At 50.5% G+C, this 14,612-nt stretch overlaps 2 protein-coding genes across 10 annotated transcripts in view; both read left to right on the forward strand.

Annotated features, from left to right (window-relative positions):
• Positions 1 to 14,612, forward strand: part of LOC140421704 (uncharacterized) — a 244,678-nt gene that overhangs the window by 216,310 nt on the left and 13,756 nt on the right. Inside the window, exon 1 of one of the 9 annotated variants that reach the window (XM_072506540.1) lies at positions 11,691 to 11,783. The exons of 5 other annotated variants lie outside the window; for them this stretch is intronic. The gene's annotated coding sequence lies outside the window, so the exon portion shown is untranslated. 3 more of the 9 variants (XM_072506543.1, XM_072506542.1, XM_072506541.1) reach the window with 3 other exon arrangements.
• On the forward strand, positions 2,049 to 4,457 carry LOC140421702 (uncharacterized). Its single transcript, XM_072506534.1, has one exon. The coding sequence runs from the start codon at positions 2,650 to 2,652 to the stop codon at positions 3,628 to 3,630; it is 981 nt and encodes a 326-aa protein (XP_072362635.1). The 5' UTR covers positions 2,049 to 2,649; the 3' UTR covers positions 3,631 to 4,457.

Consider the following 14,612-nt stretch of genomic DNA (forward strand, 5'->3'; position numbering starts at 1 on the left):
GGCAACTTATTATCTAAATGGTTAGAGACTTTGGGGTGCTCCAATGCAGACAGATCTGGGTGTCCTGGTGCATGAGTCACAGAAAATGAACATGTAGGTGCAGCAGATATTAAGGAAAGCAAATGGAATGTTGGCTAATATAGCAAAAGGAATTGAGTACAAAGGTAAGGAAGTGTTGTTGCAACTATGCAAGACATTGGTATGACCACACCTGGAGCATTGTGCACAATTTTGGTCCCCTTACTTTTTGGAAAGATGTAGTGGCATTGGAGGCAGTTCAGAGGAGGTCCACTAGATTTATTCCAGAGACGAGGGGGATGTCGTATGAGGAGAAATTGAACAGTTTAGGACTTTACTCTCTAGAGTTTAGAATAATGAAGGGAGATCAAATCGAGGTGTACAAGATGCTAAAAATATGGATAAAGTAGATGTGGAGCAGATGGTTCCTCTTGTGGGGCATTCTAAAATGAGAGGTCTAAATCTTAGAATAAGAGGTAGCAAATTTCAAACAGATTTGAGGAGAAACTACTTCTAAAGGGTTGTGAATCTGTGGAATTTGCTACCCCAGAGTGCCGTGGGCAGTGGATGCAGGGACAGTGAGTAAATTTAAGGAAGAGTTAGACAGATTTTTAATTGGTAATGGGCGAATGGCCTAATTCTGCTCCTGTATGTAATGAATTTATGAAGAGGCATCTGGATGGATACATGGGGCGGGATTCTCCCATCCCGCAGCAGAGTGTCCACGTCGTCGTAAATGCCGTCGTGTTTTACGGCGGCGTGAACGGGCCGTTGCCAGGAGTAATTCTGGCCCCAACAGGTGGCCAGCCCAGCGCGGGAGTGGTTCACGCCACTCCAGCTGCCGGTCCCGGTGCGAACTGTGCCCCGCGGTGGCCTCTTTCAACGCTGTGGTCCCGACGCAACATGGCACAGGAGTACAGGGGCTGGCATGGAAGAAATGAGCCCCTCTCCCCCTTCCACGCTGAGCTCCACCGGCTGAGAGCAGATGTGGACGGCATTGGTGGGATTCAGCGTTTTCACTACGGCTGCTCGGCCCATCCCGGGCTGAGAATCGGCAGGCCGACCGCATAGAGCCGGTGCTAATGGCGAACCACGCCGGTGCCAATGGCGCCGATTATCGGCTCTGCGGAGAATCACGTGCTGTCGTTCGTGGGGGGGGCGGGCGGTGGTGCGTGGCCCGGTCGTGGGGATTCTCCGGTCTGGCCCAGGGCTGGAAGAATCCCGCTCAGGATAAGGGACAAAATCAGGTAAGGGCAGAAGCATATTTTTTAGTTAGGGCATCATGATTGGCACAGACTTGGAGTGCCGAAGGACCTGTCCCTGTGCTGTACTTTTCTTTGTTCTGGATTGTGGTGTCTGCCCTGGTATTCATTTGACTGAACAGATCTTTAAACACAAGGGGCAGGCCGTGAGGTCGTGGATCCGGAGGGCAGGATTTGTTTATTTTTCTTTCTTTCTTTGCTTCACAAATAAGACATTGGGTCTCAAAGGGTAATGCACTTTGATGGACAGGTTGTCTGTATTCTGAACAATGGGTAACAAGCTCCGCCCAGTCATTCAAAACATTGCCCCCAAGAAAGATGGCGATCGCGCATGCGTCTTGCTGCATGTTGTCCCCAATGAAGATGGTGACCGTTAACGCAGGCTGAACATGAGGCGCTGCGGCCCCGTTCGTGGTAAATGGACCCGGTTTGTCCGCTTTTTTGCCTTTCGGTTTACACAACATGTTTGAGAAATCTCCGATCCTTCTCACCTTCCGTACCAATATTCTCTCTTCGCGTGTGCGGATTCGCCAGATAAGTGCCTGTTAATCGCCATTACTTGCAGTGCGCATGCTTTAGTTGCATCCCTCATTCACTCTGATTGGTTGGAGGACCGGCCACTACCGCCCGCTCTCCCTATTGGTCCGGAGCTGCCGTCAATCACCTCCGGGGCATTGAGAGCGAGAGCATGCGCAGTCCGGCTGCGGGGCTCAATATTAGCGCGCAGGCGCAGCGTCAAAGAGCTTGGAGTATGCGCAGTGCGATTGATGTCTCGGGCCTTGTTTGTGCCTAAGATGTGGAGTCAGCGGGTGGGAGGAATTGGACTTTGTGGATCCGCAAACCCTTCACAATCATTGTCTGTGCTGAGAGTGGAGACATGAAATGGTGGAGATAGTGAGAAGGGTTTGCATTTCAGCCCAGGAAGGAGGGAGAGTGTGTGGGACGGGGATTGACAGATTTGGGGGAACAAGAGAAGGAAAAATGTTCCAGAGAAACTAGAATTGTCTGTTCAGAATTAGTTTTGCTTTTCCAGGGTATTAGAAGAGGGGGATTTACAGACTGAAATTCACATCAAGATCTGACACAGCCACTTGATTCATCAGGACCTAAATACTGTTGTCATTTACAGTGGGAGGAGAAATGTTTGTTCTGTCTTTGAATGAAAATTTCAAACCTCAGTGTGACTGGGAAAGCACCGAGACACTCACACATTGAGTGAGAGTGTTTCAGTGAACTGACTGTGGAAAGAGCTCTCACAGCCTGAAAAAACATCACCATTCACAGTGGGGAGAAACCGTACATGAGCTCTGTGTGTGAATGAAGCTTCAACTGATTGTACAAACTGGAGAGACACAAGGATACCAGCACTATGGAGAAACCGTGGAAATGTGGGGACTGTGGGAAGGGATTCAATTATCCATCCCGGCTGGAAGCTCATCGACGCAGTCACATTGGGGCTAACCAAATGGAGAAACCATGGATATGCGATGATTGTGGTAAAGGATTCAATTATCCATACCTGCTGGAATACCATCGACAGAGTCACACTGGAAAGAAGCCATTCATCTGTTCCGAGTGTGGGAAGGGATTCACAACATTATCCCACCTGCTGTCACACCAGCGTATTCACACACAGGAGAGACCGTTCAGCTGCTTTACCTGTGGAAAGAGGTTCTCATGTTCATCCAACCTCAATGCACATCAACGAGTTCACACGGGGGGGAAGTTGTTCACCTGTTCCTTGTGTGGGAAGGATTTAGCTGGTCCATCCGGTCTTTGGTCACACCAGCAAATTCACAGAGGGGTGAAGCTGTTCACCTGTTCTGTGTGTGGGAAGGGCTTCACTCTGTCATCCAACCTGCTGTCACACCAGAGAATTCACACTGAGGAGAGGCCGTTCAGCTGCACTTCCTGTGGAAAGAGGTTCAGATCTTCATCTAAACTCAGTGCACACAAGTGGGCTCACACTGGAGAGAGGCCATTCACCTGCTCCATGTGTGGGAATGAATTCACTAATTCATCCAGCCTCCAGTCACACCAGCGAATTCACACAGAGGAGAAGCCAATCGTTTGCACATACTGTGGAAAGAGTTTCAGGCAGTTATCAATCCTCACTGCACATCAGTGCACTCACACTGGAGAGAGACCATTCACTTGCTCTGAGTGTGGGAAGGGATTTACTCAGTCTGGCAGCCTGCATTTACACAAGCGCACTCACACCGGGGAAAGGCCGTTCACCTGCTCTGAGTGTGGGAAGGGATACACTCGGTCATCCCATCTGCTGACACACCAGCGAGTTCACAACTGTCTGCATGGTTTGGATTCTGCTGTTAAGCACATCCAGGATTGATAATCTGACAATATTTGGTTTGTTTCTGCTGACATTAACAATCCCTATAACTGGCTGGAGTTTAATATTCTGGATCTGTCACTGATTTTCAGGGCTGCAAAGTTCCATTTAAAGAGCACCATCTGTGATTTTTTGCTTTAATTCAGGAACTTGTTGATAATAAATTCATGAACTTTTCCTTCAGCACAAAATGGATCTTTAGTGTAAACTCTACAATTCACTGTTTCTGGGTAAAGTTGAGCAAATGACCACAGGCTGACTGGTTGTGATTTAACTTGGGCACACCACCGGCGAGGAGCAAGGTTGAGAAGGCAGGCCTTCATGAATAACCTTGACTGATGCCCTTGCTCTGCATTACAGACCAGCTGTCTAGCCAAGTGAGCTAAACTAGCAATACTGTGGCTAAGATTCCACTGATTAACATCACCAATTAGAAACTGGTGATTAATCCTTGCTGACAATTCTTACTGACTTACACATTCTTCACAGTGACACCTCCGCTATCAAAGTAAATTCTCAAGGAACTTAAAAGAACTTAAAGTCACTTATTAGCACTGAAATTAAAATTGCTGAAAAGAGAAATGTTGCTGAAGCTTTTCATTTTGTACTTATCAGGACAAACCGAAAAATGCCAAATTTCAAATGATCACAATTAATACAACAGGAGTCAAGAGGGCTGATTGGTTTGCAAGTGCACTCTGATTGGCTGAAATATTGATGTTGAGAAATCAACAGAAAACTACAGGTTCCTTGAGCTTCCGAGTAATTCAAAAAAAGTTGCAAGTCTTGATCATATTCCTTTTGTTTACAGAGAACTGGTGCCTGCATATGAAAGCATGTCACTTTTAGCAAAATAAAATGAGTCATGTTACGAGCTGGACTGATTATCTTAAATGATTCTCAGTGTAGCTATTAGCGCACTTAGGATTGTTCAGATCAATGGCAATTTTTATTGCGCTTTTAAAAAATAACTTTGGAGTATCCAATGTTTTCCAATTAAGGGGCAATTTAACATGGCCAATTCACCTACCTTGCACATCTTTTTGGGTTGTGAGGGTCTAACCCACGCAGACACGGGGAGAATATGCAAACTCCACATGGACGGTGACCCGAGGCCAGGATCGAACCCGGGTCCTCGGCGCCGCAGTCCCAGTGCTAACACTGACCTCTCACCTGACACCTCACAATGCCCAGGCAATGATTGACGGCAGCTCCTGACCAATAAGGGGTAGCAGAATGACTAACGAAAACAGCTGGTCCTCCAACCAATCAGTGAATGAGGGGCGGGGCTCTCAGGGTACCAGATCTGCAGAGAAGAAGCAACCACACAGGCGCACGTGCCAACTCAAAAACAGGTTTGTCTCCTCAATTTCTAACCTGGATGCATCGTAATGATTTTTGTAAACAGAGATTACAGCTATCGGGTAAAAATTAAACAGATTGGGCCTTATTTTCTTGAAAAAACAAATCATTGAGTAGTGACCTGATACAAAGCTTTAAAATGATCTGTGAGTTGGACAGGGGAGAGGTGGGGCGGATGCTGCCAATTGTAAAGGAGTCGAAAACTGGGAGCCAGGAATAGACATGGGCGGCACAGTGGTTAGCACTGAGAAACGGTGCGGGATTCGTCGGTTTCGTGCTTGACACCGAGGAGGCCGACAAGCACTGTTGCTTCACAGCGCCAGGGTCCCAGGTTCAATTCCTGCTTGGGTCACTGTCTGTGCGGAGTCTGCATGTTCTCCCCGTGTTGGTGTGGGTTTCCTCCGAATGCTCGGGTTTCCTCTCACAAGTCCTGAAAGATGTTTTTGTTGGATGAATTGGACATTGTGAATTTTCCCTCTGTGAACCTGAACAGGTGCCGGAGTGTGGTGACTAGGGGTTTTTCACAGTCACTTCATTGCATAAGCCTACTTGTGATAATAATAAAGATTATTATTATTGTAAACTAGGTCATAAATACAAGAGAGTTACTAATAAGTCCAAGAGGGAGATAGAGACACATTTCTTCATTCACTGGATTAGAATGTGCAACTTGTTACCAGGGAAGGAGTTGTGGACAGCGCTGGGATGTTTCCAAAAGGAAAGGGAATGGAAAGATCAGCTGACAGGCTGAGATGATGTGGATGGGATGGAAGGAGATGTGTGTCGAGTATAATCAGCAGCAGAACAGTCAGACCAACTGGCCTGTTCATTGTAGAATCTAAGTAATTCAATGTAAGCTTCTTTTACACAATATGAGGATTGCAGATGGGAAATTCAAACCAAACATCATGCAAGTCCTGACAGAGTCTATCGATTCATCAGGAGTTGAAAATCATCGGCCTTTCAATGTGGAAGGAGAAATGTTTGTCCTGACTAAAAAAAGATTGCAAACATCAGTGCGACTGGAAAAGCACTGAGGCACTTACACACTGAGTGATTATTCCAGCGAACTGACTGTGCAAAGAGCTTTAACCAGCCACAGAGTCTGAAAACATATTGCACCATTTACATCAGGAAGAGACCGTACTCAGGCTGTGTGTGTGGACCAGGTTTCACATCAGGAAGAGACCGTACTCAGGCTGTGTGTGTGGACCAGGCTTCACATCAGGAAGAGACCGTACTCAGGCTGTGTGTGTGGACCAGGCTTCACATCAGGAAGAGACCGTACTCAGGCTGTGTGTGTGGCCCAGGCTCCACATCAGGAAGAGACCGTACTCAGGCTGTGTGTGGACCAGGCTTCACATCAGGAAGAGACCGTACTCAGGCTGTGTGTGTGGACTAGGCTTCACACCAGGAAGAGACCGTACTCAGGCTGTGTGTGTGGACCAGGCTTCAACTCACCATCCAACACAGACAGACAGAAGGACACCGGCACCATGGAGAAACCGTGGAAATGTGGGGACTGTGGGAAAGGATTCAATTCTCTCTCTGAAGTGGAACCAGACCAGGACCAGAGTAGCAGGTTTATGAGAATAACATAATCTCCAAGTTCCCCCCCAACTCATACACTGTCCTGACCTCTCTGATATCTAGTGCTGCATGAACAGAAATTTCCTCCAATTAAATATTGGAAAGACTGAAGCATTGTCTTCAGTTCGTGCTTCAACCCTAGCTGCCAACTCCATCCCTTTCCCCAGCAACTTTCTGAAGCTGAATAGAACGGTTCAGAGCCTTGGTGTCATATCTGACCAGAGATGGGTCTTCCGGTTGGGGCTATGCCTGGGTAGGTCGCACGTTCGGCAGCTCCCGCCGTGAACAGACTTTTGGGCCCTTCTAAGGAGCCCCAGCGGCACTTGGACGACGATTCCCAGTGTGGGAAGGCAGCAGTGAGGTTCCCCCAGCACTGTATGGAGTGGACCAGGAGCGGAGTGGTCAAAAAAGTGGCATTAGAGAAGAGAGGAGAACGGGTGAGAAAAAGCAAGATGGTGGCGGGCGGAGACCAGGCAGCATGGGCTCAGTGGTCTCGGGAGCAGCAAGAGTTTCTGAGAAGCTGCTTTGCGGAATTGAAGGCGGAGATGTTGGCCCCGATGAGGGTGTCGATTGAAAGGCTGGTGGAGACCCAGAGGATGCAGGGGACAGCGATTAAGGAGGTGCAGCAGAAGGCCTCCGAGGAAGAGATCCTGGGCCTGGCGGTGAAAGTGGAGGCGCACGAGGCGTTGCATAAAAAATGGCAGGAGAAATTTGAGGATCTGGAGAACAGGTCGAGGAGGAAGAATCTGCGGATTCTGGGTCTCCCTGAAGGTGTGGAGGGGTTGGATGCTGGGGCGTATGTGGCTACGATGCTGGGTACGCTGATGGGTGCGGGAGCCTTCCCGAGGCCCCTGGAGCTGGATGGGGCGCACAGAGTCCTGGCGAGGAGGCCGAGGGTGAATGAGCCGCCGAGGGCTGTGGTGGTGAGGTTTCACCGTTTCACCGACAGGGAGTGTGTCTTGAGATGGGCGAAGAAGGAACGGAGCAGCAGGTGGGAGAATGCTGAAATCCGCATTTACCAGGACTGGAGTGCAGAGCTGGCCAAGAAGAGGGCAGGATTCAACCGGGCCAAGGCGGTTCTCCACAGAAAGGGGTGAAGCTCGGCCTGTTGCAGCCAGCACAGCTATGGGTCACGTATCAGGACTGACACCGCTACTTTGATAAGCCGGACAAGGCGTGGACCTTTATCAAAAATTAGAAGCTGGACTCAAATTAGTGGTTTGTAGCAAGCTATGGGGGATGTTGGGGAGTTGGAGGGGGCGATATTTGTGTTTTTTCTGTATGTGTGCTGGTTTGGGAAGGGCTGTTCCCCACGTTCGATGGGGGGGGGGGGGGGGCGGGAGTGTGTGCTGGAGGCCCTGGGCCTTTGGGGAATGGGGCGAGGTTGCAGGAGAAAGGAGCTGTGCCATAGGGGGCGGGGTCGGCCCAGGCAGGGATCGTAGGCTTTTACCCGCGGAAAGGGGGGCGGGGCCTGATGCGGGGGGGCGTCACTGGACTGGAGTACAGTAGGGGGAGTGGAGGAGGGACTTGGGCCACCCCTTTGGTGGGGGACTTTGAGGGGGAATCCAACAGGAGAATCGGGGGGCTGATATGTGATGGTGAGTGGTAGGCTGCAGGGGGCTCGGGTGGTGCTGGTGAATGTGTATGCTCCAAACTGGGACGATGCAGGGTTCATGAAGCGCATGCTGAGCCCGATTCCAGATCTGGAGGCAGGTAATCTGGTAATGGGGGGGACTTCAACACGGTACTGGACCCGGCACTGGATCGGGCTAGGTAGAGGTCGGGTAAGAGGCCGGCTGCGGCCAAGGTCCTAAGGGGGTTTATGGATCAGATGGGGGGAGTGGATCCGTGGTGGTTTGCCAGGTCAAACTCCTTGTTCTCCCATGTGCACAAGGCCTACTCGCGAATAGCCTTTTTCGTGGTAAGCAGGGCGCCGATCCCGAGAGTGGAGGGGACGGAGTATTCGGCCATTGCAATTTCGGATCACGTCCCGCACTGGGTGGAGCTGTAGTTTGGGTGGGAGAGGGGCCAGAGTGGCGCATGGATGTGGGACTGCTGGCAGACAAGGAGGTTTGTGGGCGGGTTCGGGGGTGCATCCAAAGATATGTGGAGGCCAATGATAATGGGGAGGATTCGGTGAGTGTGGCCTGGGAGGCGCTGAAGGCAGTGGTCAGGGGGGAGCTAATTTCAATCAAGGCCCACAGGCAGGAGGGACCGGATGGAGAGGGAGAGACTGGTAGGGGAGATACTGAGGGTGGATAGGAGGTATGCGGAATCCCCCGAGGAGGGGCTGTTGAAGGAGCGCCGGAGCCTCCAAATGGAGTTTGACTTGCTGACCACGGAGAAAGCTGACGTCCAGTGGAGGAGGGTACAGGGAGCAGTGTATGAGTATGGGGAGAAGGCGAGTCGGATGTTGGCACATCAGCTGCGGAGGAGGGAGGCGGCTAGGGAGATTGGGGGAATCAGGGATGGGGGGGGAACATGGTGTGGAGTCCAGCTAAAATAAACGAGGTCTTTAGGGACTTTTATGGTAACTTGTACAAGTCAGAACCCTCTTGAGGGGGGGGGGGCAGGGGGATGCGGCAGTTCCTGGTCCAACTGAGGTTTCCAAGGGTGGAGGAGGGGCGAGTAGAGGGTTTTGGGGCCCCGATCGAGATGGAGGAGCTAGTTAAGGGGTTGGGGAGTATGCAGGCGGGCAAGGCCCCGGGACTGGATGTGTTCCCGGTTGAGTTCTACAGGAAGTTCTTTGAACTGTTGGCCCCATTGCTGCTGAGAACCTTTAATGAGACGAAGGAAAAGGGAATTCTTCCCCCGACGATGTCACAGGCTTTGACCTCGCTTATCCTCAAGCGGGACAAGCACCCGCTGCAGTGTGGCTCGTACAGGCCGATTTTGCTCCTCAATGTAGATGCCAAGTTGTTGGTGGAGGTCTTGGCCACCAGGATTGAGGATTGTATCCCAGGAGTGATACATGAGGATCAGACGGGGTTTGTGAAGGGCAGGCAGCTGAACACGAATGTGCGGAGGCTCCTGAATGTGATTATGATGCCCACAGAGGGGGGTGATGCAGAAGTGGTAGCGGCAATGGACGCGGAGAAAGCCTTTGACCGGGTGGAGTGGGAGTATCTGTGGGAGGTGTTAGGCAGGTTTGGGTTCGGGGAGGAGTTATAGGGTGGGTTGAATTGTTGTACCAGACACCGGTGGCAAGTGTATCGACGAACCGGCTGCGGTCAGGGTATTTTAGGTTGTACCATGGAACGAGGCAGGGGTGCCCTTTGTCCTGGTGATTGAGCCGCTGCCTATGGCGTTGAGGGAGTCCAGAAACTGGAGGGGTTTGGTCTGGCGGGGGGGGGGGGGGGGGGGTAGCACCATGTCTCACTGTACGCAGATGACCTGCTTCTGTACATTGCGGATCCGCTGGAGGGGATGGGGGAGGTCACGTAGACCCTTCGGGAGTTTGGAGACTTCTCGGGATACAAGCTCAACGTGGGGAAGAGTGAGCTGTTTGTAGTGCATGCGAGGGGCCAGGAAAGGAGGTTGGAGGAGCTACTGCTCAAGATGGTGGAGAGGAGTTTTCGGTGTTTGGGTATCCAGGTGGCTAAGAGTTGGGGGGTCTTGCATAAGCTCAATCTGGCACGGCTGGTGGACCAGATGGAGGAGCACTTCAGGAGGTGGGACATGGTGCCACTCTCCCTGGCGGGTAGGGTGCAATCCGTTAGGATGACGGTCCTCCACAGGTTCCAATTCGTCTTTCAATGCCTGCCCATTCTCATCCCCAAGGGCTTCTTTAAGAGGGTAAACAGGAGCATTATGGGATTTGTGTGGGCAAATAAGACCCCAAGGGTTAAGAGGATGTTCTTGGAGCGCAGTTTGAGGGGGGGGGGGTTGGGGTTGCCGAACCTGTGCAGCTATTACTGGGCAGCGAATGTGTCTGTGATTCGGAAGTGGGTAATGGAGGGAGAGGGGGCGGCATGGAAAAGGTTAGAGGAGGCATCCTGTATAGGTACTAGCCTGGGGGCACTGGTGACGGCACTGCTTCCGTCGACGCCGAATACCACGGGCCCGGTGGTGACAGTGACATTGAGGATTTGGGGGGCAGTGGAGACGGCATAAGGGGGATGTAGAGGCCTAAGTCTGGGCTCCGATACGGGACAACCATAGGTTTGTTCCAGGTAGGATAGATGGTGGGTTCCTAAGCTGGCACCGGGCGGGAATTAAAAGGATGGGGGATTTATTCATCGATGTGACTTTTGCCAGTCTGAGGGCGCTGGAGGAGAAATTTGGGTTGCCTCCGGGAAATGCCTTTAGGTATATGCAGGTTCGGGCGGTCGTGAGAAAGCAGGTAGGGGAATTCCCGCTGCTGCCTACCCGAAGGATACAGGACAGGGTGATTTCGGGCGTTTGGGTCAGAGAGGGTACGGTCTCGGCGATATACCAGGAGCTGCAGGAGGTGGAGGAAGCCTCGGCGGAGGAGCTGAAGGGCAAGTGGGAGCATGAGCTAGACGAGGAGCTGGATGAGGGCCTGTGGGCTGACGCCCTGGAAGGGTCAATTCCTCTTCATCTTGCGCCTTTTTGTAAGGGGCGTATGCCCCATTCTCCTTTGAGATGGGTGTTAAATTGTTAATCGTTTAGAGGGTTAAGTTGTTTTGTTTTGTTGGCATATTGCCACGTTTTCTTTGTATTATTTTCCTATTTGGACTGTTTTGTAAAAATTATTGAAAAACCTTAAATAAAAACATTTTAAAAAGAAAATCTAATATCTCCTCATGTGGCTCAGTGTCAATTGTTATTTTGTAACGTTTCTCTGAAAGTCGAAAAAATTTTATTCTGTTCAAGTCACAATATAAATTCGAATTATTGTCACTGCCCTGGACAAATATTCTGCCCCATAAATAGGAATTTGTAACTCAGAGTGAAGCAGTTTGCTGGACATTCTGTCATGAAGACACATTTCAAAAATGTTGCCCCCAACAATGATGGCGACTGAGCCTGCGCTCTGCTGCTCGTGCCCCAATAAAGATGGTGGGTGCGCATGCGCAATGAGCTGCCAGTGATCCATATAAGGTGCCGAGGGCGCATGTGCACTGCTGCGAGGAACCCAATTTGAGACGGCGCATGCGCACCGCTGCCAGTACCAAATAAAGATGGCGACCGCATAGTCCTGTCTGTGAGAAAGCTCTAGGCCCCGCTCAGATCCCCAGGTACCGGTGGTTTATTTTTCCGGATTTTCGGTTTATATAACATGTTTACGAAGCGTGCCTAACGACCCGCATGATCCAGCTCTCCCTCCGTCCCGCCATTCCCACCTTCACGAGTTGTGCATCCGAGAAAGAACCTTTTCTGCATCGCCATTAATCACACTGCGCATGCTTCACTCGGCCAGTCCTGCCCACATTCACTCCGATTGGTTGGAGGACCAGTCACTCCCGCCTGGTCTGCCGGACCCGCCCACTCTTCTCCTACTGGTCGCGCGATGCCGTCAATCATTGCCCGGGCGTTGTGAGGTGTCAGGTGAGAGGTCAGTGTTGTGGGCGGGGTTTACAAACCCCAGGGCCCCAGAACCGAATGTGCAGTACGGTAGCACAAGTCATTGGATAGCACTGTGGCTTCACAGCGCCAGGGTCGATTCCCGGTTGGGTCACTGTCTGCGCGGAATCTGCATGTTCTCCCCGTGTCTGCGTGGGTTTCCTCCGGGTGCTCCGGTTTCTTCCCACAGTCCAAAGACGTGCAGGTGAGGTGGATTGGCCATGATAAATTGCCCTTCGTGACCAAAAAGGTTAGGAGGGGTTACGGAGGTAGGGTGGAAGTGAGGGCTTGAGTGGGTGGGTGCAGTCTCGAGGGGCCAAATGGCCCCCTTCTGCACTGTATGTTCTGTGTGAAACAATGAATATTCTCCACTCTCACTATCCGCCGCTTCCGGCTTCTCTCCACAAACAACCTCAGAGAAATCAGGGGGGAGACACTGACCCAGTGACAATGTCACTGCATTAGTCACCCAGAGAGACAGGAGAATGTTCTGGGGACATGGGCTCCAATCCATTAAATTAATAAAATCTGGAATTTAAAGTTAGTCTCAGTGATTGTGACTGAGGCTCCACTGAGAAAGTCTCCAATGTCGCTGGAGTAGGTCAAAAAGGCAGAAAGTAGGAAACTAGTTAGTTTAAAACCTGTTGTTGGGAAACTGTTGGAATCCATTATTGAGGAAGTAATAACTGGACATTTGGAAAGTCAAACCATCAGAGTCAGCGTGGTTTTGTGAAGGGTAAATCGTGTTTGACTCATTTCTTGCAGTTCTTGGAAGATGTATCAGGCTAAGTGGATAATGGGGTCCTGTAGATGTATTTGGATTTCCAAAATACATTTGACAAGGTGTCACACAATAGGTAATAAGGTAAAATCCCAGGGGGTTGAGAGATAATCATAGAATTTTTCATAGAATTTACAGTGCAGAAGGAGGCCATTCGGCCCATCGAGTCTGCACCGGCTCTTGGAAAGAGCACCCCACCCAAGGTCAACACCGCCACCCCATCCCCATAACCCAGTAACCCCACCCAACACTAAGGGCAATTTTGGACACTAAGGGCAATTTATCATGGCCAATCCACCTAACCTGCACATCTTTGGACTGTGGGAGGAAACCGAAGCATCCGGAGGAAACCCACGCACACACTGGGAGGATGTGCAGACTCTGCACAGACAGTGACCCAAGCCGGAATCGAACCTGGGACCCTGGAGCTATGAAGCAATTGTGCGATCCACAAGGCTACCGTGCTGCCCAATAATATATTGGCTTGGAGAGAGGATTGGCTAACCAACAGACAGCAGAGAGTGGGGATTAGATTTATTGACACGTACTGAAGAAAAATATTTTTATACAGAGGGTGGTGAGGGTCTGGAATGCACTGCCTAGGAGGGTGATAGAGACGGGTTGCTTCACATCCTCTTTAAAAAAAAAAAGTACCTGGATGAAGACTGGCACGTCATAACATTGAAGGCGATGAGCCAAGTGCTGACGAATGGGATTAGGTAGGTGGGTCAGGTTTATCATGTGCCGGTGCAAACTCGATGGACCGAAGGGCCTCTGCTGCACTGTTGCTGATGAAAGTTTGGTGGCATCTCAGACAGCATACATGATAGCATAAAATTGCAAGAAGATATTGACAGACTAGGTGAATGGGCAAGACTGTGGCAATGTAAACATGTGTGAGGTTATCTGTTTTGAACCAAAAATGGATCGAACTGAGTACTTTCTAAATGGAAAGAGGTTAAGTACAGTGGGTGTCCAAAGAGACTTGGGGTTCATAGAATCTACAGCACGGAGACCGGCCCTTCGGCCCAAACTGGTCCATGCCAACCAAAAAGCTCATCTAAGCCAATCCCATTTGCCTGTGTTTGGCCCATATCCCTCTGAACCTTTCCTCTCCATGTATCTGTCCAAATGCTTTTCAATGTTGTCAATGTCCCTGCCTCAACCATTTCCTCCGGCAGCTCATTCCGTACTATCCTCGGTGTAAAACCGTTGCTCCTCAGATTCCCATTAATTCTTTCCCCTCTTAACTTAAACCGATGCCCTCTGGTCCTCGATTCCCCAACCCTGAGAAAAAGAGTGAGTGCATTCACCCTATCCATGCCTCTCATGATCTTATACACCTCGATAAGATCACCCCTCAGTCTCCTACGCTCCAAAGAAAAAGGTCCTGGCCTGTCCAATCTCTCCCTAGAACTCAGTCCCTTGAGTCCTGGCAACATCCTTGTAAATCTCTTCTACACTCTCTCCAGTTTAATAACATCTTTCCGACAGCAAAGCAACCAAAACTGAACACAATACTCCAGGTGCGACCTCACCAATGTCCTGGACAACTGCAACATAACTTCCCAACTTCTATACTCAGTGCCCTGACTGATGAAGGCCAGCATGCCAAAAGCATTCTTCAGAGAATTTACAGTGCAGAAGGAGGCTATTCGGCCCATCGAGTCTGCACCGGCCCTTACAAAGAGCACCCTACTCAAGCCCACTTATCTACCCTATC

The sequence above is a fragment of the Scyliorhinus torazame genome, chromosome 5 (genome assembly GCF_047496885.1).
Source record: "Scyliorhinus torazame isolate Kashiwa2021f chromosome 5, sScyTor2.1, whole genome shotgun sequence".
Lineage (NCBI taxonomy): Eukaryota > Metazoa > Chordata > Chondrichthyes > Carcharhiniformes > Scyliorhinidae > Scyliorhinus > Scyliorhinus torazame.

Bases quoted from the DNA above. Each gene is read 5' to 3' on its own strand.
- LOC140421702 (XM_072506534.1), top strand. From the start codon at position 2,650: ATGGAGAAACCGTGGAAATGTGGGGACTGTGGGAAGGGATTCAATTAT.